Source organism: Globicephala melas, chromosome 12 (genome assembly GCF_963455315.2).
Source record: "Globicephala melas chromosome 12, mGloMel1.2, whole genome shotgun sequence".
Taxonomy (NCBI): Eukaryota; Metazoa; Chordata; class Mammalia; order Artiodactyla; family Delphinidae; genus Globicephala; species Globicephala melas.
Window position 1 is genome coordinate 13,833,025 of NC_083325.1, and position 24,250 is coordinate 13,857,274.

At 42.3% G+C, this 24,250-nt stretch overlaps 1 protein-coding gene and 1 long non-coding RNA gene across 4 annotated transcripts in view; one reads left to right on the forward strand and one right to left on the reverse strand.

Moving 5' to 3' along the window:
* Window positions 1-8,352, reverse strand: part of RMND5A (required for meiotic nuclear division 5 homolog A) — a 60,801-nt gene extending 52,449 nt beyond the window's left edge. The window contains exon 1 of one of the 2 annotated variants that reach the window (XM_030837433.3): window positions 8,078-8,352. In XM_030837433.3, the coding sequence (XP_030693293.1) occupies window positions 8,078-8,219 (142 nt within the window). In that variant the 5' untranslated portion in view covers window positions 8,220-8,352. Of the gene's footprint in view, window positions 1-202; window positions 324-8,077 lie in introns of those variants that run through there. The other variant, XM_060309138.2, reaches the window with a different exon arrangement.
* A 690-nt stretch (window positions 8,353-9,042) lies between these two features.
* The window catches only part of LOC132598255 (uncharacterized), a 56,255-nt gene continuing 41,047 nt past the window's right edge, over window positions 9,043-24,250 (forward strand). For both annotated transcript variants that reach the window (XR_009566276.1, XR_009566277.1), the window contains exons 1-2: window positions 9,043-9,226; window positions 10,379-10,451. This is a non-coding gene — a long non-coding RNA (uncharacterized lncRNA). The remainder of the gene's footprint in view (window positions 9,227-10,378; window positions 10,452-24,250) is intronic.

Sequence of the window (24,250 nt, forward strand, 5' to 3'; positions counted from 1 at the left end):
AATATTCCTTATAGCAGCAGTCCCCAACCTTTTTGGCACCAGGGACCAGTTCCGTGGAAGACAATTTTTCCACGGACCGGGGGGTGGGGTTGGTTTCGGGATGATTCAAGCGCATTACATTTATCGTGCACTACATTTATTGTGCACTTTATTTCTGTTATTATTACTTTGTAATATATAATGAAATAATTATACGACTCACCATAATGCAGAATCAGTGGGACCCGTGAGCTTGTTTTCCTGCAACGAGATGGTCCCATCTGGGGGTGATGGAGACAGTGACACCTGAAGTGTGTTGCTTATGTCCAGTCTACTCCATAAGATGCACCTTAATTGTCACTTGCCACTCACTGATAGGGTTTTGATATGAGTCTGCAAGAAGTTGATTTATTATGGTCTCTGTGCAGTCAGATCTGTCTGCTAATGATAACCTGTATCTGCAGCCACTCCCCAGCGCTAGCATCAGCACCTCAGCCCCACCTCAGATCACCAGGCATTAGATTCTCATAAGGAGCGCGCAGCCTAGATCCCTCGCATGCACAGTTCACAGTAGGGTTTGAGCTGCTATGAGAATCTAATGCCTGATGATTGGACGTGGAGCTGAGGCGGTGATGTTAGTGATGGGGAGCGGCTGTAAATACGGATGAAGCTTCAATTGCTGGCCCGCCACTTACCTCCTGCTGTGCAGCCCAGTTCCTAACCGGCTACGTCCTGGCCCAGGGGTTGGGGACCTCTGCCTTACAGTGTTAAGCAGACCACTGGATATAGAATGGTAGTTAACAAACACCAGTAATAAAGATATCTAAATAGTCAGAGTGTCTCAATTAAAACACTGCTTAACACTGCTTAAAGGTACAGACCTTAAAAATAACAAGTAGGGGCTTCCCTGGTGGCGCAGTGGTTGAGAGTCCGCCTGCCGATGCAGGGGACACGGGTTCGTGCCCTGGTCCGGGAAGATCCCACATGCCGCGGAGCGGCTGGGCCCGTGAGCCATGGCCGCTGAGCCTGTGCATCCGGGGCCTGTGCTCCGCAACGGGAGAGGCCACAACAGGGAGAGGCCCGCGTACCGCAAAACAAACAAACAACAACAAAAAAACGAGTAAACCTTGTTTTACAGATTTCAAAGCCAGTTCATATCATCTATTTAATTCCCATAACTCCGTAATATAACTTACCAGTCTACTGAAGAGGAAAGAGGCTATGCAAGATTGTAGAACCAGTGAAGTGGCAGAACAAGGACTCAAATCCAGATCTCCTGAGCTCAAGGACAGACAAAGCTTTATGTTCTTCTCCACAAGCACAGACTCATCCTCTTACCTCCTGAACTAGCCTCCACCTTCCTGGAGGACTGAGGCCATGTATACAATGTTTCTTTTTAAAGAAGTCTCTCTTTATCTCCTCCCAAATGTCTTCATATACCAATACTAAGATATTAAATCTATATGGATTCCACAGATACAACAAACTCATCAAAGGTAACACACTGTGCCCAGGCCTCTTAAGTGGAGAAAGACTTGGCAACATAAGCCTTATGGACTCCCTGAACAATGTTCCCAAATAAGATGAAAGCTTATTTCTAACAGCCTCAAGTTCTGCCAGAGATCCTAGTCTCTGTTCTTTGAGGCATTAGACTGCACGGAATCTAAGAGGAAGGCCAGATGAAACGCCCTGTTGAGAGCATCACCTCCCTGGTGTCTATCAGCTTCTGGGAGTTACATGTACACAACTCAGGGCCAGGGCCCCCCCCCCAACAGTTCTCCCCTCAACTGCATTTTGGGGTCATTTTCAAAGATTTTACAGATCAAGAAGCAGGGCCCAAAATAAAAACAAGACAGTTTTAATATCCCAAGTGAATAGTAGTTTGCCTAAAACACCACTCTCACTACTCGAACTACTAAGATTAAGACATGAAAACAATGGAAATTTCTCTACTAACTCTAGTATGACAGTATCACAGAAGTGTTGGCAAGTTTCTCCCTTACCGATGTTATTATCCAGAGTCTGAAACTACTTAAGAGATAAGATAACCCTAGGAAAATTATACCAATCATTAAAGCAATTTCAAATAAGTTCCCAAAGGTAACATGAATTGAGTTGTATTCTCTAGTCTACAGATTAAGTCATACCAGCAACTCAGTATTTGAATTATATGAACATTACAGTTAGAAGCCAAGGCAAAAGCTAATAAAGAAACCATCTCAAAGAACACTGTTATCAAATGTAACTTGTAGCTGCTCAACTATCACAGACATCTATCACTTCTGTCTGGGTGTGCAAGTCTTCCTTTCTAGAACTCTCCCCTCTGAGCAACAGTGGATCACATGGCCATACATCTGACATTTGCTAAGCACAGCCCAAGGTGGCTAATGGACTCCACCCACCAGGCCCAGTTACTGATTCAGGAAAAGCTTATGACCTGAACCAAGACAATAAAGATATTCCCCGGTAATTTTGTTGCAAATACAGAAAACAGTCATGTTCCTGTATCTGGGATCACAAGCAGTACAAGGATGACATGAGTCCTCTGGCCATCTTTACTTCCATGTGGAAAAAGCTCTGCTGAGAATGAAGCCAACCATGGAAAGCACAGCTGAGAGAGGAAGAGACCAAAATCAGTCCTCACAACACCCTCTGTGCCCCTGGAGCCGCTAACCTAACCTCAGCCTTTTTAGTTATGAGTCAACAAATTCCATCTTAATTAAAACTATTCGGCCACTTGCAACCAAAAGGATCCTGAGTAATATACTAGTCTGAATGAGTATGGCGCCAAAGGACAAAGGAATATCTCCTAAATGAGCCTGAAAAGGAATGGGTGACAGTTAAATCTGCTTCTAAACCCAACTGAAAACACCAACACTAACCTATTATTATTATTCTCACCATATATAAAATAGGCCCAAGTAGCTTGGTGACTGGTCTATTCTCTTCCTTGAGTATTTGAACAATGGCTATTGTTTATCCATGCAAACTTTTCTGACCTACTTATCTGCTACCTTCCAGACTAGATGTTTAACGTAGATGTCAAATTTTATTCAATTCAGAACTTTAAAGGTATTATTCTCTCAGGAGTGTCTTGTCTAGCAAAAAGTTTGATTAACAAATGGAAGACCAAGCTACATAGTCTACTTGAAGTACACCAAAGAATAAAGGTGAATAAAAAGACAAAGCACCAGTCCACCAAACCCTGATCCTTTTACAATTCATTCAACACAGTACACTCAACACTGGTAGGCTCTGAAAAGCAGAGAATTTACATATATAAATAAACATACTTTTCAATATGTATGTAGTATATACAACCCAAATTCTAGAATGCAAAGGTATGCCTAACATGCAACCATGGACCTCTGGTTTTTGTCTACTGACACAATACCACAAAAATTAGTTTAAAACATGATCATCTATTTTGTTTTTTCTTTCATGTTTAATTGCCTACTTCTCATTTGTCACCCTCAAATTTAAAAAAAAAGGAAGCAATTCTGCAGATAGTAACTAAATTCTCTTTGATTCTCCAAAGAGTTAAATAAAGATAGAGGATCATACTTTAAAAGATTTTTTTTTTTTTTTTTTTGTGATACGCGGGCCTCTCACTGTTGTGGCCTCTCCCGTTGCGGAGCACAGGCTCGGGACGCGCAGGCTCAGTGGCCATGGCTCACGGGCCCAGCCGCTCTGCGGTATGTGGGATCTTCCGGGACCAGGGCACGAACCCGTGTCCCCTGCATCGGCAGGCGGACTCTCAACCACGGCACCACCAGGGAAGCCCTAAAACAGTTTTATTACTAAGCGTCAGACCACACACACACACACACACACACACACACACACACACACACACACACACACACACACACACACACACACACACACACACACACACACACACACACACACACACACACACACGGAGTTTGTTTTAGATGATAATATGTATTGATCACACCCACAAATGAAATTGTCTTTACAAACTTGCAAATTGAGATAATACTAAGCCTAAATCACAGTAAGTAGAACCACAGGTCCAATGCTTCAAAGAAAAAATAAAAAGTGATAAATTATCATTTCCCTGAATCCTCTTAAAATTTTTTCTGGAAACTAGCATCTCTGGCTGTGAAGTGGTCCAAGAATAAGAAAGACTGAGATGGAGATTTTTTTACTGGGTATCCTTTTTTATCATTCGAATTTATACCATTTACATGTATTATCTACTCAAAATAAATACAATTTTAAATTTAGAAAATTCCTTGAGAATCACTTTCAGAAACTATATGAGAACTCCCTTTAATAACAGCCTAAAAATAATAATTTTTTAAAATACTGTACATCCTTTACACTTACAAAGATTATAATTTTTTCAAGTATACCACATACATGTCATAAAGCCGTTACCCAATTGTTTCAGCCTAATTTTCTATCACGAAATATGAATTTAGAGTATCAGCAATACATGATATAGTTCTTTTATGTTCTCCCTTTCACCACAGAAGTACAATGAGAAACAAAATATAAATATACTTGCCAAAAAAAGATAATAAATCATCACAAGTCAAATCACCAAAATGTATCTATACCATTTATCTGTTAATCAAGGGCTGTCCAAAGTGTGGTTCCAATACCACTGATGTGAATGGTGACTTTAGTTGTATGTGAAGTAATATTTTAATAGTTACAAATTTATTTTTAATACATAATTGATTATACCTAACACATCAAATCTATGATTTCACAAATATCACCGCCTAAAATGAGGATAAATCTACTTAGGTGAAATTGTGAATCCATTTGAAAAATAAGAGTGCACATGCGTGAGGGAAGTTTGAGAAGAACCAGCACAGCATCCACGTGAGATCAAGGGCACTCTGTGAACAATCGCCGAACAGCATCAACGGCGTCAACTATACTGATTCTTAAATTAGACTGAACTTCACACTCACAGGGAAACTCTCATTGAAGAGCTGATACAACTAAATGACAACAGTGCTCTCTTCTTCCCTCAGAGTTGAGGAAATGCCACATGGGGCAATTTAGAGCAAATGAGAGATCTTAGGGCAGGCCAGGCAAGCACCCTTTGGGCAGTGTTTTCGATCTGGAATCAGAGTGGTGAGAGTGGACCTGGGTTGTCAATGGGCTTACAAATTAAACTCCACTGATGTTTGATCAGTTTCCACCACAAACCATCCTAACTGTCCTCACTTGGTATAGCTGTCCACTCACAACTTTAGAAAAAAGAAATTTAAACATAAGAAAGTGTAATTCAACCTCCAAAACTGACCTGATCCCCTGACCCTCGTTAATGGACACTTCTAAATCAGGCAGTCACTCACCAACAGTATGATGCAAACTAGGGGATCTATGAAGTCCAAGATTCTACTTTATTCACACCACATTCTTACAAGAATATCACCACAAATGAGCCCAGAGAATGAGATCCCAAGCCCTAATGGAGGGTCCCAATTGGAGCCCCTCCCTCAGGTCACCAGAGGCCACCAGATCACTTGCCCAGACAGGTACATTCAGAGCCTTGCAAACTTCCCTTTAAACTTGAAAATGGAGTTCCAAATTCAGATTTCAGTCGATATGACTTTGAGAAGGGTATATCTAAGATTCAATGTAATACCCTGCAAAGAACTTTAGAAATTACCTGCTTTGAAAAATACCATAACCCAGATAGCAAAGCATGATGTCTGTTGTTTTTATATGTAAGAACACCATAAGAAAGTAGACTTTATTTTGAAAACTAGACCTGGCACTTGTGGTACTTATTTTTCTTTCATGTTTTATAGCTGCCTTTAGTCACTTAATCCTATTACTAAAGAATTTTTTAAAAATCAAAGAGATTATTAATTTAAGACTGCAATTTGGTAGACAAGAAGGTTAAAAAATAGGAGGCTGAAGAGGGAACACACACAATTCACCACATCAGACTGAATAGCACAGCAAACTCTGTGGCTAATACCCCGTTGACCGTTAAGTTCCTTGAAAAGTTCCCAAGCAAAGAGGTCTAAAACACATTCCTGCTTCAGCAAGTTCTCAAAATTATTTTACCCATCTGGGATGGGCCCCAAATCCCCTAAAATGAGGCTCACAATCACATTTCCCTACAATTAATATGCCCTCTGTCTTCTCATGGAAGAAAGGGATTTTACTTTCCATCTTCTGCCTCTCAAGCTCTGCCTATCCAAGCCCTCAATCTCTGACCTGGTCCCCAAAAATGAAATGTTCCTTCCACCGCTCCAAGTCTGCACCCTGCACCCACTCCTTCCCTTTCTGTCTTTAACAAAACAAAGATCTCCTCTCCAGTTTAAGGCAGAGGGGGCACACCTTCAGCCCCATTACTTAAGCAGCCCCTCACCCCTCAATCTGCATTATTTTTCTTAACTCCCAGTCACCTAGTTTATTTTAACAATTCTATGAAACTGCAAGCAAAGAGGGTCACTGACTCCCAATAGCAAATACGAGTTGACCAACCTCTCTTTTTCTAAGCCTGTCCTTTCTGTTTCCGGGGGCACCTCCTGGCCCTCCGCTCTTCAACAGGAGTTCAAGCCTGTGGTTAGATCCTAGAGTCGTTCTTCCCTGCAGCCTAAGTAATCTCCTTCACTCTCCTCTGTAGGAATGACACCAGGAAACCATCTTAAACCTTACTTTCCTCCTAAACTCCATCTATACATCTTCAGCCACCAGTAGACATTATGCCCTTGGCTATCTTCATTGGCCTTTCAAGGCCAACTTTGTCCAAAACCAAGTTCACCAGAGCCTTGCCAGGAGTCCCACCCCACTCCACCTCTCCTTCCCCATCACAGGCAGCCGTCTAGGTCTGCTCATTTTTCCATATTCATATTCCAAGTCGTACCCCCACTATGGTCTCTGGTTTGCTTCTTCCCCGGAGTTCAAACGTGACTGCCAGTGTCCACGATGAGATGTTGCTGTTAAGACTCCCTCACCATGGATGAGCACTAACTCTCAACTGAAAGCAGTCTGGGAAAGGAAGGTGTACAAGAAGGAAGGAGAGGTGGAGAGAAGCTCGGCTATTGCCACTGTCCTCAATCGCTCCTACCACAGTATCGACATCACCCCAGCTACCAAACCTCCCTTGTCAGAAACTTCTGTTCAGCCTCTGAGTTGAGACCTCCCAACCTCTTCAATAAATCCATTAAATAAAGTCCTTTATTTCTTGCTCCCATCTGGGATGGGATTTGGGGCCCATCCCAGATGGATAAAACACTATGGATATTTTAATCTAAGGATACCAGACCTTTAACAAAACCAAAACCCAAAACCCTTCCCAACCAGCTTCCACAAGTTAACTCTGGCAACGTATCTGCCCCCAGGGCCCAGGGCAATAATATAGGGGAAACCCCTTCTAGAGAAAATCTGTTTTCTGAAAGGAAATCAAGTAAAAACTTGACCAGGTAACGCAACTAACTAACAACTTATGTTACAATGTGTTTCCGGAGAGTTGCCTCTGTCTCTTCGCAGGCTAGGAGAGCTGAACAGTTTGATTTAGCCAGTTTCCTAGGAATCGTGTCGGTGCCGCTGCGGAGTTGAAGAAAAGCTACTTCTACACAGAGTCAAATCATGGACTTGCAGGAGCGGCTGTTCCGTTAATCCACAGCTAAGAATAACACTCGAGTTTCTAATTTAAGAAAAAGAAAGAAAAAAAAGAGAAGAAAGGCGAGGAAAGTCCCCGGGCTAAGTGTTCGGAGCAGGGGAGGAGGGGGGCTCGCTGCACTGACCCTCTCATGGCCCAGATCCTTGGGCCCAAGGCAATTGACGAGGAGCGCCCACCCCGGGAGTGTAGCAGTTTGCAGGTGCGAAGGACCGGCCCCCAACCCCGTTTAACCCGGGCTGGAGCCCGTGACTCCGGAATGGGTTTCCGGGTGGGTTCGCGCTGACTCGTAATTAACAACGAGGACGGGGCAGGTTCGAGACAAATCGGGCGAGAGAAGGAGAAAAAGTCACAGGGGCCTGGTGGGTCTCCGCGCCCCGGGGAAGGCGGGACCGGGCACCCTCCTAGCCCGCCGGGGCCTGAGAGACGCGGGCGGGTGGGCCCGGCCCCGCGCGCCCACCCGGGCCGCCCTACCGTGGCTCTGCAGGATCTCGTGCTTGAGGCCGCCCGTGTAGTCGATGAGCTCCTCCAGGCCGCGCTCGCACAGCTGCCCGTAGCCTGAGAACTTGTGCAGCACCTTCTCCAGCTCGCGCTCCACCGTCACGCACTGATCCATCCCGGAGGCGGCGGCGGCGGCGTTCGGCTCCCCGGTGCCCGGGTGTCCGCAGCCGTTCGGCCCGGGCCCGGCCGAGGCCGCGTCCTGCTCCTCGTCCCCCAGGCGGGCGGCGCGGGCGGCCGAGGCGGCGGACGCGCTAGCCCCGGCGCCGGGGGACCCCGGCGAAGCCCGTGCCCGCCTCCCCCATGGCGCCCCGACCCCGGCGCGTCGCCGCTGCTCCCGCTCGCTGGTCCCACCCGGCCCCGCGCCCCCGATCCCCGCGTTCGGCTGCCAGCCTAGGCGCCGCCGATTGTTTTTGTTTTCACGGGAACCGACCGATGACCTGGTTCTCCCGGGCGGCACCAAGCGCCACCGACCCGAGGGGGAGGCAACCACCCCAGCTAGAGAAGGAGGAGGCGCGGGCCGTACCAAGCGCACCCTCGAGGGGGGGACAACCCGGCGAGCGCGGGCGGAGGAACGCGAAGAGCGTCCGCTTGCGCCGCCGCTCTAAAGCTGTGGGCCGTACCACACGGGAGGCGTGCAAGGGAGCGGGAGAGGGTGGAGCAAGGACCCAATTGGTCCGAAGAGCTAAATAGGGAACTTCGGAGACAGCCCCAGAGATTTGAGAGCGCTACAACTACGCGCTCCGTAAACAAGAGGGTGGAAACCGTCCCGAACCACTCCGCCCAGAAACGGGGAAAACGAACCAATGGGCGCCGGGAATACGTAAGGAACAAACATCCTCCAATCCCTGGCCGAGGCGTAACCCTTCAGCCAATCCGAGACTAGGGGCCAAACCAATAGGCTCGCTGTTGGAGGGGGTGACTTGGAGAGCATCCCGGGAAGCAAGTCGTTTCTAGAACGCCAAGAGGGAAAACAAGGCAGAAATAAAAAGGTCTATTTCCCGTAGGACTTCGCTCTAGCCCTGAGTTATTTCATCCCCCATCACTCCTGGGGGTACTGTCGTTCCGAAGTTCTGGAAGACCGACTTTCCACCCCGGAGGAAAAATCAAGCCTGGCCAGGAGTGGTGGGTGGTGCTGCAGGCGAGGGTCGCTAAAGAGAATGGAAGGCGGGGGTGATTCTGGGGCGGGAGAGGGGGGCTGCCTGCTGGCCGGGCGCGGTCCGCGGTGCTGTCTCGACTCTTGCGACACTTGGAAGGTCACACGCCTCACACCTCCACCCCCGCAGGCCTCGGCCCTTTGGCCCCTAGGCCTGGAGCCTCTCCTGACCGGTTGCCTCACCCCGCGTCTAATGCGGGCAGCTTAGCGGAATGCAAATTCGCGTCGGAGATCCTGACGGCCTGGCCCCTGCCTCTTCGGCGCCTTACTCCTTTGAATCGGATGGAGTAACCCCCTTTGCGTAAATCCTTTCCTTGACTTGCCGTGGCGCCTCCAACCTTGGCCTATACCTGCTTGCCCACTGAGCTGCACCTGCACGAGGAGCCAAGCTGGTTCTTGCTTCAGGGCCTCTGTCCTTAGCTTTTCTTTGGCCTTGGAAATCTCTTCCACCTTGTCATCCACCTTGTCATTAGCACACTTGTCCCACAGAGGGTCCTCCCCTGACCACACTAATGTATCTTCTACCCTCCCGCACTCCCTCCTCCATTGGATGTAATAAACTATATCATTTATTATAATACCTATTATACTACCAGTTTTATTCTTTTCGCTCTATTTATTAAAATCTGAAATGATCGGATTAAATTATTCGTTTACTTTTCTGTTTGCACCTCTTCAATAAAGTTCCACGAAGGCAGCCCCCTTGCCCGTCTTTTCTGTGCGTGGAACAGTGTCTGGCAACATAGTATGAAATCTTCTTTTTTTTTTTTAATTAAGGTAAAATCTCTTTGAGCCTCAATTTCCTTTTTTTATAATTTGGAAATAATCAGAATTAATAACACTTCACGTCATTGTTAGGAAAAGTAAGTGAGATAATTTGTGTAAACACCCAGAAGCACGTGATAACCACACGATAAATAGTGATGGTGGTTGTTACTGTTGTTGTCAGTTCCCAGGAGTAAATCTGAGATGGCAGTTTAAAGTCATGGAATCATGTTGGTCTAGCACCCAATCCTGTAATTTATTTCTTGGTAATTCTCAAGGGCAGCCCCAACGGTTGCTGTTACATATCTTCTTTCTCTTCCCCACCTAACCTGATTTCCTTTCTCCTTTCTTGGCAGGTGGCCCTGATTCCGGCTTCACTGAGAAAGTGAAAAACATCCAACTCCAGCACCCTCTGCCACTCTTCTCAAAGTATGTCTACCTGTAGCATCCATTTTGTTAACTGTTGTCAAATACCTAAAGGAAGAAGTGTCCCTTCTCCCTTCCTAAGCTGCCAGCTGACCTGGGGACATGGGGGAAACCTTCATGTAACCCTCCTCAAGCTGTTTCCCTTTTCCTCTCAGTCCTTCCATGGCCAAACTGCCCAAACAAATCCTCTGCACTTGTTCCTCCTGTTTCTCCAAGGATTTCCTTGATAAACTCAGTCACCCTTTTCTCACTCTTTTTTTCCTTGACCTCCGGAATGGGTTTCCGGGTGGGTTCACACCATCACTATTTATCATGCAACACATGAAAATTGTGCCTAACCTTCACTTTTAAAATTCTTCCTTCACCGTCAAGGCATTGCCATGGTATGGTTCCGTCACCCCTTCTCCCTTCCTGGCTCTTCTTTCTCGTTTAGTCACCTATGTGGATGAGCATTCGTCCCAGCTTCTATCCTCAACCTTCTCTTTTCCCTTTACCTGCTCTACTGTGAGAACACATTAAACTTGCCCCTCTCCAGCCTTGATGTGTCTCATAAACCAGCTTCACATTCCCCCCAACTAGCAAGGCATCATCATCCAGAGGACTCGTTACCTCCAGTCAACATGTCAGGAACAGAATCCGTATCTCCCTTCTACAACAGACTTTCCTCCTCTTGACTCCTCAGTTTTTGTCAGCATTACCTTAACTCTCCCATGTTCCTCTGCCACTTCACCATCCTCATCATTAACTTACCTCTAGGATTCTTGAAAACCTTTTCCCCATCAGATTTCTTGACTCCACTAACCTGTTTCCATTGCCAACTACATCCTTCTCAAGATCTGTCTACTAAGTCAGCTGCTTTCAGTCACCCCAGAATTATTGGTGCTTCCCAGGATTTTGTCCTCATCAGTATCCCTAAGGATAAAGATTGTCTCACTCCCTTTTCCATTCACCCTCCACATGTTCTGTTGAGTCTAACTTCCTAATGTCTTAAATGAGGCTTTTTAGTTTCTACATCCTTCACCTTCCTTAGTACTTTTGACATGTTTCCAAGGTTATAATTGCTTCTCTTACCTGCCTTTATCTCTTACCTCTACAGTCCCACCAGGTGACTCTTCATTCCCCTCAAAAGGTTGTTATAAGAATTAAATCAGACAATCCATGTAAGGCACTCAATATAATAATGCCTGCCATATGGTAAGAGCTATTATTATCCACTGAACAGAAGTAATCACGACTCCCCATTACTTGCAGCTTCAAATCCTAATTCTCAGCTGCATGGTCTGCCCAGCATAGTGACACATCACAATCCCCCATCCAAACACTGGGCACTTTCATACTTTCAAGGTGAGCTGAGTACAGCTTCTTCATGCTTTTTCTTCTTCTAGAATGCTTTTCTTTATTCTCAGCTACTCAGATCCTCCCCTTTCTTCAAGTAACAGGACAATTCCTATTACTATTGATACCTTTCACTATTGATACCTTTTTCCAGATCTTGGTCTACCACTCCCCAATATGGTAGTCATCAGCCATATGTAGCTATTTAAAATTTTAATTAAAAAATTTTTAAATTCATTTTCTCAATTGTACTAACCACATTTCAACTACTCAGTAACCACACATGGCTAGTAGCTACTGTCTTAATCAGCACAGTATGAACATTTTCATTGCTGTAGAAAGTTCAGTTGAACAGTACTGATCTAGACCATGACCATAGTAAAGTTACCAGCCACTCCTTTAACTGCTGGAGGACTTCACTGTTCAGTCATTTAATGCTTAAATGCATACTGCCCCTGTATTTTTAGTTAACTTTTCCAATGTGTACCTTGTTTTCTCAACTAGATTGTTAGCACCTAGGTCAGGGCTGACTTTTCTTTCCTCTCCTATGATTTAATCAACACAGAAAAAGTGCTCTAGGTATTTGTTAAAGGAAAGAAAATAAACAAGAGGAGAAGAGGCCTCAAATTTAACCGAGGAGAGAAAAATAGTAATTTTAAGGGCAGAGATCTTTACGTCCTCTCCTTACTTTGTACTGGCCCTTCCTACCCAGTGCACAATTGCTTTAAGCCTAAACCTTGATTTCTCAGAGAAGGGTCTGTAGAAGCAACAACCGAAAAAGTCCATTTTCAGAACAACTGCAAATTATTTTTCTATGATTGCATTTTTACCACACAACAAAAAATAATTCACTCACACACGAACACCAACCAGCCAACAAACAAAAACCCCATCCAGTATCAAATGGACTCCTGCCCCATATTTTGTTCAGTCTAGAGAACCTTTCATTTGCAATTATTCTGGTCTTTGCATTGGTCCTCCCCTCCACTCCAGATTCCTTTCTCTGTAACATTTAAGAAAACAATCCAAAGAAAGAACGAAGAGGGGAAAAACCCCTTTGTCTTATGACCAAAATACATGTTCATTGTAAGAAAATCAGAAAATACAAATAGGTGAACAGAAATAATCAACCCGTGAAATCCCAAGACCCAGAAAAAAAAAATCAGTTTTAACATCTGGGGTGAATGTCCAGAGTTTTTCCTGCATATACACATAGACCCATATGTGAAGGGTAGCCCTCGTTATATGTAACTATTTTGTAAACCACTTTTACTGTCCACTTAACATTTCTCTAACAAAAAGAAGTTTTTAGAACTGCTCATGCCATCTTTTTGAAATGTTTAATAGTTAACTATAACTTAGCATTCACCCTTATTCTCATATGTATTCTTTTCATTTTGACTTATTCTTAGCTTGAAACTAGACAGAGACAAGACAGAAAAAGTCAAAATTTCATCTTTCAGATTTGAGAATCTGTTAAAAAACTGCTTTAAAAATATGCTTTTATGCAAAATGCACTTTCAGATATGAGTAAGAAAGACTATGTTTATAATTATAAAAAAACAGACCTTGTTTAAGAGACCTTGCTCATTTACTGACTGTTCTAGCTGACAGCCAATATGAAAGTAAGGTTAAATTGACAAAATGCATTATTATGAAATGCTGGATTACAAAAAATAACATTCCTTTTCATCGTTTCTTTAAAAATCAATTTTTATCATTTTTAAGCCAAAAAAATAATCTCCACATGGACATTTCTGGAAATTGCTACTAAGAATAATTTAAGAAATGGGTGGACTTCCCTGGTAGCGCAGTGGTTAAGAATATGCCTGCCAATGCAGGGGACACGGGTTTGATCCCTGGTCTGGGAAGATCCCACATGCCCCGGAGCAACTAAGCCCGTGCGCCACAACTACTGAGCCTGTGCTCTAGAGCCCACAAGCCACAATTACTGAAGCCCGTGTGTTTAAAGCCTGTGCACCGCAACAAGAGAAGCCACAGCAATGAGAAGCCCGCGCACCTCAACGAAGAGTAGCCCCAACTCACCTCAACTGGAGAAAGCTCGCGAGCAGCAACGAAAACCCAACGCAGTCAAAAATAAAATTAAAAAAAAGAAATGGGTGAAAGCATAACTACTAGCAAAAAATATTGATCTGAATGTTTTTCACTTCTTTTATATCTCCTCTGTGGTTCGGGGCATATTGCCACTTACATGCCTGTTTGCCGACATGGATGATACTTGCCTACCATAATGACCTGCTGTTAGGGATTGGACAGGCAGTGTTGACAGTAATGCCTTTCCTTCTGTATCCATTACCACCTTCTTTCCGCATCACTAATGTTTGTAGGAGACAGCCTCTCTCACCAGCAAAGCCCACCCCAATGTAGCCTTCACCCCTTCTGTAAGCCACTCACTGGTTGCCTTCTAGTTTAGATACCCCCTTATGGATCTCTACAAGGATGATATGTAGGCATTGCCCTCGTATATGACGTCCCGTAGGGAGGTATTTACACCTTTTGGACCTGCTCCCTCAAGTTGTATTGGTCTGAATCTTTTTCTTTTTGGAATCCTGGTGTCTTTTTTTACTTTGTTTCCTGCTCACTCTTTTGTGTGGTTTACCAGGTCAGGTGTAACCAGAAGGGTGTTAGCACTGTAACCCTGAAGTAATTCATTCAACCCCTCTCAGGCTCAGTTTCCTTATATGTAAAATGAGAAGCTTGAAATAGATGACCTTTAAGTCCCTTCCAGTTCTAGAATTACAGAGATGTCAGTGTTTATTAAGCAACATGTGAGGTGCTACACAGCCGAACAGGAATGGGTAGATGCACCCTCCCTGCTTTTGAAATCTTTGATTCTGAATCATTACTTCCTCATTATGGAAATGCAATGGGTTCCCCCCAACCCCGGCTTTGTTTGTTTATCCTAGTAATAATAATAGCTGTCATTTATTGAGTGCTTACAATATGCCAGGCACTTTGCTTTAAATGTGTGATTATCCAAAGCAATCTTTTGAAGTAAATATTATTTTTATCCGTATTTTACAGATGAAGAAACTGAGGCAGAGAGGAATTAAGTAATTTCTCAAAGATTACACAGCTAATACACAGTGGAGCTGGAGTTTGAATTTGAGTCTGTCTGACTCCAAAACCCATAAGCAGTGTACCTCAAAAAAGCAAAATTATGCTCCATGATTACTTGTTAACATGGGGTTTCTAATAAAACAAAAGATCATTTATCCTAAGTAGTGTGGTTAGGTAATAGGAGTCTAGGGCTAAAATTCACAAAAATTGTAACATTTCTACTTAAGATTCTTTGATAAGAATCTTAACCAAACAGCCTTTATTTTTTTTTTAAATAACAGTATCTACTTCACCCACCTTGCAACATCTCTGAGTTCTATATATTTATTTATAAAGTAATGTAAATATGTTTTCAATAGTAAATGCATACATGTAATTAGTAAATGTATAAGAATATATATGTATATGTAGATATATAGAGAGTACTCTGTAAACCATGAAGCCCTATAAAAATTGGGAGTGCTGTTATTTCCTCTTATTATGTATGCATTTGATTCATCTGTTTATGTATCTTACTATGCCTCTCTTCAGGGCAGAGTCTAGGTTGTAAAGATTCATGACTTTTGACAACCTGGGGGAGACCCCAGATAGTAAACTAAGCAAGTGCTTAAAAATGGCCTTTTGAGACTTCCAGTTCCACAAACGTGAAGTAATCCCATTCCTCCAGGCTGTTCCTAAAAAACTCTGGACATAGCACAGAAAACAAACATAGGAATGTTTTGAAAGGTAGGAAGAACATACATAGGAACAAACATAGGAATGTTTTGAAAGGTAGGAAGAAGTTGGGCTGCATAGGGGTCTTGGCACTTGAGAAATGCCATGGTGGTAAATTCACAGGTTTCCTCTCATATCTCAGATGGGGCACTGCAGAAGCCTTCAACCCAGCACCACAAACAGGCACAGACAAAAGCTCCAAGAAAAGCCCTCACCAACGAATGGAAAAAAGAATGGCCTAACAATGAAAACTTTGTTGGCAATATCCGTCCTACTCCAGCCAAACACACAAAAAATTGTATCCTCTCCCCCTAGCATGGTATCAGCAGAGCTGAGCAGGGACTTAATTTCCACTCAACCCCTTCAATCCATGGACGTAGAGGCAGCACTCCAATTCCTCTGCAGGATGGTTTTGGCAGGGCTGAGTCAGGAAGCTGATCTTCCATCTCCTGCCTGGCAAAAGCAGGTGGTGCTCCAATTCCCCCAGCAAGTGGTATCAAACACGTTGAGCAGGGAGCTGAACTTACAGCCCCATTAAGAGGCAACAAGACAGTGGGAGTTGGCGCCCCGAGTGCACTGGGAAGTTGTCAGTGGAGCAAGGGGAGTGCTGAACTTCCACCCCACCTATTTGCGACAAGGCAGCATGAGTCAGTGCTCCACTTTTGCCGAGGTGGTGTTGGCAGGGCTTAGAGAGAAACTAAACATACATACCCAGCCGCCCATATGCTAAATCTCAACAGGGGACTGCCTGCTAAAGAATAAGGAAAAAGAAGACGAAAATGAAGTGTGATCCAGAGCTTTGTTAATATGCTATCAAGAATGTCCACTATCCAATTTTTCTAAAAAATTACTCATCCAACAACCAGGAAAATCACAACATGAATGAGAAAAGACAATCAATAGATGCCAACAATGAGATGAATCAAATGTTGGAATTATCTGATAATTATGTTAAAGCTATCAAAAAAATACTTCAATCATTTACAGACTTTCTTGAAACTGAAGACAAATAATTCAGCAAAGATATAGAAATTATTTAAAAAAATGAAATGGAAATGATAGAACTGAAAAATACATAAGTAAAATTAAAAACTTGCTGTTGGGCTTCCCTGGTGGTGCAGTGGTTGGGAGTCCGCTTGCCAATGCAGGGGACACAGGTTCGTGCCCCGGTCCGGGAAGATCCCACATGCCGCGGAGCGGCTGGGCCCGTGAACCATGGCTGCTGGGCCTGCGTGTACGGAGCCTGTGCTCCGCAACGGGAGAGGCTGCAACAGTGAGAGGCCTGCGTACCGCAAAAAAAAAAAAAAAAAAAAAATTGCTGTTTGGGCTCAATAATAGAGTGAAGATAGCAGAGGATAGAATCAGTGAACTTGAGGAACAGACCAGTAGAACTTACGCACTCTGAAAAACAGAGAGAAAATAGTCTGGAATAAAATGGACAGAGTCTCAGTGACTGTGGGGTGTTTTGTTTTTTAAAGTAACAATCATATCACTGTAGTCACAGAAGGAGAGGAGAATGAGAGGAAGACTTAAAAAGTATTCAAAGAAATAATAGCTGAAAACTTCCCTAACTTGGCAAAAGATATAAACCTACGAATTCAAGTTGAACAAATACCAAATACTGTTAGATAAACCCAAAGAGTTCTACTCCAAGACGTATGACAGTTAAACTTCTGAAAAATAAAAAGAAAATATCTTGAAAACAGCCAGAAAGAAATGACACCATTTTGTATAGGGGAAAACCAAAACAAATTGCAACAGATTTCTCACCTGAACCACAGAGGCCAGGAGGAAGTGGCACATTTTTCTTTTTTATTTTGAATTTTAGAATTTTTTAATTTTTTTACACAGCAGGTTCTTATTAGTTATCCATTTCATACATATTAGTGTGTATGTGTCAATCCCAATCTCCCAATTCATCACACCACCACCACCACTCCCCCTGACACTTTCCCCCCTTGGTGTCCATACGTTTGTTCCCTATATCTGTGTCTCTATTTCTGCCCTGCAAACCGGTTCATCTGTACCATTTTTCTAGGTTCCACATATATTCATTAATATGATATTTGTTTTTCTAACTTATTTCACTGTGTATGACATAGATCCAGCCACATCTCTACATTTCATTCCTTTTTGTGGGTGAGTAATATTCCATTGTATATACGTACCACTTCTTCTTTATCCATTCGTCTGTCAGTGGTCATTTAGGTTGCTTCCATGACCTGGCTATTGTAAATAGTGCTGCAATGAACATTGGCTTGCATGTGTCTTTCTGAATTATGGTTTTCCCTGAGTATATGCCCGGTAGTGGGATTGCTGGGTCACATGGTAATTCTATTTTTAGTTTTTTAAGAAACCTCCATACTGTTCTCCATAGTGGCTGTATCAATTTACATTCCCACCAACAGTATAAGAGGGTTCCCTTTTCTCCACACCCTCTCCAGCATTTGTTGTTTGTAGATTTTCTGATGATACGCATTCTAACCGATGTGAGGTAATACCTCATTGTAGTTTTGATTTGCATTTTTCTAATAATTAGTGATGTTGAGCAGCTTTTCATGTGCTTATTGGCCATCTGTACGTCTTCTTTGGAGAAAAGTCTATTTAGATCTTCAGCCCATTTTTTGATTGGGTTCTTTGTTTTTTTAATATTGAGCTACATGAGATGTTTATATATTTTGGAGATTAATCCTTTGTCTGTTGATTTGTTTGCAAATATTTTCTCCCATTCTGAGGGTTGTCTTTTTGTCTTGTTTATGGTTTCCTTTGCTGTGCAAAAGCTTTTAAGTTTCATTAGGTCCCATTTGTTTATTTTTTGTTTTTATTTCCATTACTCTGGGAGGTGGGTCAAAAAGGATCTTGCTGTGATTTATGTCAAAGAGTGTTCTTCCTATGTTTTCCGCTAAGAGTTTTATAGTGTCCGGTCTTACACTTAGGTCTTTAATCCATTTTGAATTCATTTTGTGTATGGTGTTAGGGAGTGTTCTAATTTCATGCTTTTACATGTAGCTGTCCAGTTTTCCCAGCACCACTTATTGAAGAGACTGTCCTTTCTCCATTGTATATCCTTGCCTCCTTTTTCGTAGATTAGTTGACCATAGGTGTGTGGGTTTATCTCTGGGCTTTCTATCCTGTTCCATTGATCTATATTTCTGTTTTTCTGCCAGTACTATATTGTCTTGCTTACTGTAGCTTTGTAGTCTGAGGTCAGGAAGTCTGATTCCTCCAGCTCCGTTTTTTTTCCTCAAGACTGCTTTGGCTGTTCGGGGTCTTTTGTGTCTCCATATAAATTTTAAGATTTTTTGTTCTAGTTCTGTAAAGAATGCCACTGGTAATTTGATAGGGATTGCATTGAATCTGTAGATTGCTTTGGGTAATATAGTCATTTTCACAATGTTGGTTCTTCCAATCCAAGAACATGGTATATCTCTCCATCTGTTGGTATCATCTTTAATTTCTTTCATCAGTGTCTTATAGTTTTCTGCATACAGGTCTTTTGTCTCCCTAGGTAGGTTTATTCCTAGGTATTTTATTCTTTTTGTTGCAGTGGTAAATGGGCGTGTTTCCTTAATTTCTCTTTCATATTTTTCATCATTAGTGTATAGGAATGCAAGAGATTTCTGTGCATTAATTCTGTATCCTGCAACTTTACCAGATGCATTGATTAGCTCTAGTAGTTTTCTGGTGGCACCTTTAGGATTCTCTATGTTTAGTATCATGTCACCTGCAAACAGTGAAAGTTTTACTTCTTCTTTTCCAATTTGGATTCCTTTTATTTCTTTTTCTTCTCTGATTACTGTGGCTAGCACTTCCAAAACTATGTTGAATAATAGTGGCAAGAGTGGACACCCTTATCTTGTTCCTGATCTTAGAGGAACTGCTTTCAGTTTTTCACCATTAAGAATAATGTTTGCTGTGGGTTTGTCATATATGGCCTTTATTAAGTTGAGGTAGGTTCCCTCTATGCCCACTTTCTGGAGAGTTTTTATCATAAATGGGTGTTGAATTTTGTCAAAAGCTTTTTCTGCATCTGTTGAGATGATCATATGGTTTTAATTCTTCAATTTGTTAATATGGTGTATCACATTGATTGATTTGCATATATTGAAGAATCCTTGCATCCCTGGGATAAATCCCACTTGATCATGGTATATGATCCTTTTAATGTGTGTTGGATTCTGTTTGCTAGTATTTTGTTGAGGATTTTTGCATCTATATTCATCAGTGATATTGCTCTGTCATTTTCTTTTTTTGTACTGTCTTTGTCTGTTTTGGTATCAGGGTGATGGTGGCCTCATAGAATGAGTTTGGGAGTGTTCCATCATCTGCAGTTTTTTGGAATAGTTTGAGAAGGATGGGTGTTAGCTCTTCTCTAAATGTTTGATAGAATTCACCTGTGAAGCCATCTGGTCCTGGACTTTTTTGTTGGAAGATTTTTAATCACAGTTTCAATTTCATTACTTGTGATTGGTCTGTTCATATTTTCTGTTTCTTCCTGGTTCAGTCTTAGAAGGTTATCCCTTTCTAAGAATTTGTCCAGGACTTCCCTGGTGGTGCAGTGGTTAAGAATCCACCTGCCAATGCAGGGGACACAGGTTCGAGCCCTGGTCCGGGAAGATCCCACGTGCCGCAGAGCAACTAAGCCCGTGCGCTGCAACTACTGAGCCTGTGCTCTAGAGCCCGTGCTCTGCAACGTGAGAAGCCACCGCAATGAGAAGCCCACACACTGCAAAGAAGAGTAGCCCCTGCTCTCTGCAACTAGAGAAAGCCCAGTCGCAGCAATGAAGACCCAACGCAGCCAAAAATAAATAAAATACATTTATTAAAAAAAAAAAAAAAAAAAAAAGAATTTGTCCATTTCTTCCAGGTTGTCCATTTTATTGGCGTAGAGTTGCTTGTAGTAGTCTCTTAGGGTGCTTTGTATTTCTGTGGTGTCTGTTGTAACTTCTCCTTTTTCATTTCTAATTTTATTGATTTGAGTCCTCCCTCTTTTTCTTGATGAGTCTGACTAATGGTTTATCAATTTTGTTTACCTTCTGAAAGAACCAGCTTTTAGTTTTATGGATCTTTGCTATTGTTTTCTTTGTTTCTATTTCATTTATTTCTACTCTGATCTTTATGATTTCTTTTCTTCTCCTCCCTTTGGGTTTTGTTTGCTCTTCTCTCTCTAGCTCCTTTAGGTGTAAGGTTAGATTACTTCTTTGAGATTTTTCTTGTTTCTTGAGGTAGGTTGTACTGCTATAAACTTCCCTCTTAGAACTGCTTTTGCTGCATCCCATAGGTTTTGGATCATCATGTTTTCATTGTCATTTGTCTCTAGGTATTTTTTGATTTCCTCTTTGATTTCTTCAGTGATCTCTCGGTTATTTAGTAATGTATTGTTTAGCCTCCACGTGTTTGTGTTTTTAAAATTTTTCCCTGTAATTGATTTCTAATCTCATAGTGTTGTGGTCAGAAAAGATGCTTGATATTATTTCAGTTTTCTTAAATTTACTGAGGTTTGATTTGTGACCCAAGATGTGATCTATCCTGGAGATGATCCATGTGCACTTGAGAAGAAAGTGTAATCTGCTCTTTTTGGATGGAATGTCCTATAAATATCAATTAAATCTATCTGGTCTATTGTGTCATTTAAAGCTTGTGTTGCCTTATTAATTTTCTGTCTAGATGATCTGTCCATTGGTGTAAGTGAGGTGTTAAGGTCCCCCACTATTATTGTGTTACTGTTGGTTTCCTCTTTTATAGCTGTTAACAGTTGCCTTATGTATTGAGGTGCTCCAGTGTTGGCTGCATATATATTTATAATTGTTATATCTTTTTCTTGGAGTGATCCCTTGATCATTATGTAGTGTCCTTCCTTGTCTCTTGTAAAATTCTTTATTTTAAAATCTATTTTATCTGATATGAGTATTGCTACTCCAGCTTTCTTTTGAATTCCATTTACATGGAATATCTTTTTCCATCCCCTCACTTTCAGTCTGTATGAGTCCCTAGGTCTGAAGTGGGTCTCTTGTAGACAGCATGTATATGGGTCTTGTTTTTGTATCCATTCAGCCAGCCTGTGTCTTTTGGTTGGAGCATTTAATCCATTCATGTTTAAGATATTTATCGATATGTATGTTCCTGTTACCATTTTCTTAATTGTTATGGGTTTGTTTTTGTAGGTCCTTTTCTTCTCTTGTGTTTCCCACTTAAAGAAGGTCCTTTAGCATTTGTTGTAGAGCTGGTTTGGTGGTGCTGAATTCTCTTAGCTTCTGCTTGTCTTCAAAGCTTTTGATTTCTCTGTCGAATCTGAATGGGAGCTTTGCCAGGTAGAGTAATCTTAGTTGTAGGTTCTCCTCTTTGATCACTTTAAATATATCATGCCACTCCCTTCTGGCTTGTAGAGCTTCTACTGAGAAATCAGTTGTTAACCTTATGGGAGTTCCCTTGTATGTTGTTTGTCATTTTTCCCTTGTTGCTTTCAATAATTTTTCTTTGTCTTTAATTTTTGTCAATTTGATTACTATGTGTCTCAACGTGTTTCTCCTTGGGTTTATCCTGCTTGGGACTCTCTGTGCTTCCTGGACTTGGGTGGCTGTTTCCTTTCCTATGTTAGGGAAGTTTTTGACTATAATCTCTTCAAATATTTTCTTGGGTCCTTTCTCTCTCTCTTCTCCTTCTGGGACCCCTATAATGCGAATGTTGTTGCGTTTAATGTTGTCCCAGAGGTCTCTTAGGCTGTCTTCATTTCTTTTCATTCTTATTTCTTTATTCTGTTCTGCAGCAGTGAATTCTACCATTCTGTCTTCCAGGTCACTTATTCATTCTTCTGCCTCAATTATTCTGTTATTGATTCCTTCTAGTGTATTTTTCATTGCAGTTATTGTATTGTTCATCTGTTTGTTTGTTCTTTAATTCTTCTAGGTGTTTGTTCTTTAATTCTTCTACGTCTTTGTTAAACATTTCTTGCAACTTCTCGATCTTTGCCTGTTTTCTTTTTCTGCGGTCCTGGATCATCTTCACTATAATTATTCGGAATTCTTTTTCTGGAGGTTTCCTACCTCTACTTCATTTAGTTGTTTTTCTGGGGTTTTATCTTGTTCCTTCATCTGGTACATAGTGCTCTGCCTTTTCATCTTGTCTGTCTTTCTGTGAATGAATTTTTTGTTCCACAGGCAGGATTGTAGTTCTTCTTGCTTCTGCTGTCTGCCCTCTGGTGGATGAGGCTATCTAAGAGGCTTGTGCAAGTTTCCTGATGGGAGGGACTGGTGGTGGGTAGAGCTGGGTGTTGTTCTGGTGGGCAGAGCTCAGTAAAACTTTAATCCACTTGTCTGCTGATGGGTGGGGCTGGGTTCCCTCCCTGTTAGTTGTTTGGCCTGAGGCGACCCAACACTGGAGCGTACCTGGCCCTTTGGTGGGGTTAATGGTGACTCTGGGAGAGCTCCTGCCAAGGAGTACTTCCCAGAACTTCTGCTGTCAGTGACCTTGTCCTCACATTGAGCCACCGCCACCCCCTGCCTCTGCAGGAGACCTTCCAACACTAGCAGGTAGGTCTGGTTCAGTCTCCTATGGGGTCACTGCTCCTTTCCCTGGGTCCCGATGCGCACACTACTTTGTGTGTGCCCTCCAAGAGTGGAGTCTCTGTTTCCCCCAGTCCTGTTGGAGTCCTGCAATCAAATCCCTCTAGCCTTCAAAGTCAGATTCTCTAGGAATCCCTCCTCCCATTGCCAGACCCCCAGGTTGGAAAGCCTGACATGGGGCTCAGAACCCTCACTCCAGTGGTGGACTTCTGTGGTATAAGTGTTTTCCAGTTTGTGAGTCACCCACCCACCAGTTATGGGATTTGATTTTATTGTGATTGCGCCCCTCCTACCATCTCACTGTGGCTTCTGCTTTGTCTTTGGATGTGGGGTGTCTTTTCTGGTGAGTTCCAGTGTCTTCCTGTCGATGACCGTTCAGCAGTTAGTTGTGATTCCAGTGCTCTCCCAAGAGGGACTGAGCACACGTCCTTCTATTCCACCATCTTGAACCAATCTTGGCACAACATTTTTCAGGTACTAAAAGGAAAGGATTGTCAATGCAGAATTCTATGTCCAGTGAAAATATTTTTCAGTAATGAAAGGGAAATCTTGGCATTCTTGTTGAAGGAAAATGAGGAGAATTTGTCACCCGCAGACATACCAAAAAGAATATTTTCCAAACAAAGAAAACAAAAAAGAAAATTGGAACATCAGAAAGAAAGAAGGAACATAATAAGCAAAAATACTGGTATGTACTGTAGACTTTGCTTCTCTTCTTGGGTTTTCTAAATTTCTAAATTTACAGTGCAAGCAAAAATTATAATACTGTTTGATGTGGTTCTAAATGTATGTAGAGTAAGTGTTTAAGACAATTATATTAAGAGGGAGGGCAACACATAAAGGGAGATAAGCTTTCTATACTTAACTTGAATTGGTAAAAGGACACTAGTAGACTGTGATAAGTGTGTATAGTGTTATACCTAGAGCAACCACTAAAAAAAAAATTTGCAAAGAGTAAAATTAAAAATACTATAGATAAGGGGAAAATGGGGAGTTACTGCTTAAGGGGTACGGAGTTTCTGTTTGGGATGATGAAAAAGTTACTGAAATGAATAGTGGTGATGGCTGTACGACACAGTGTACTGAGTTGCATATTTAAAATGATTAAAT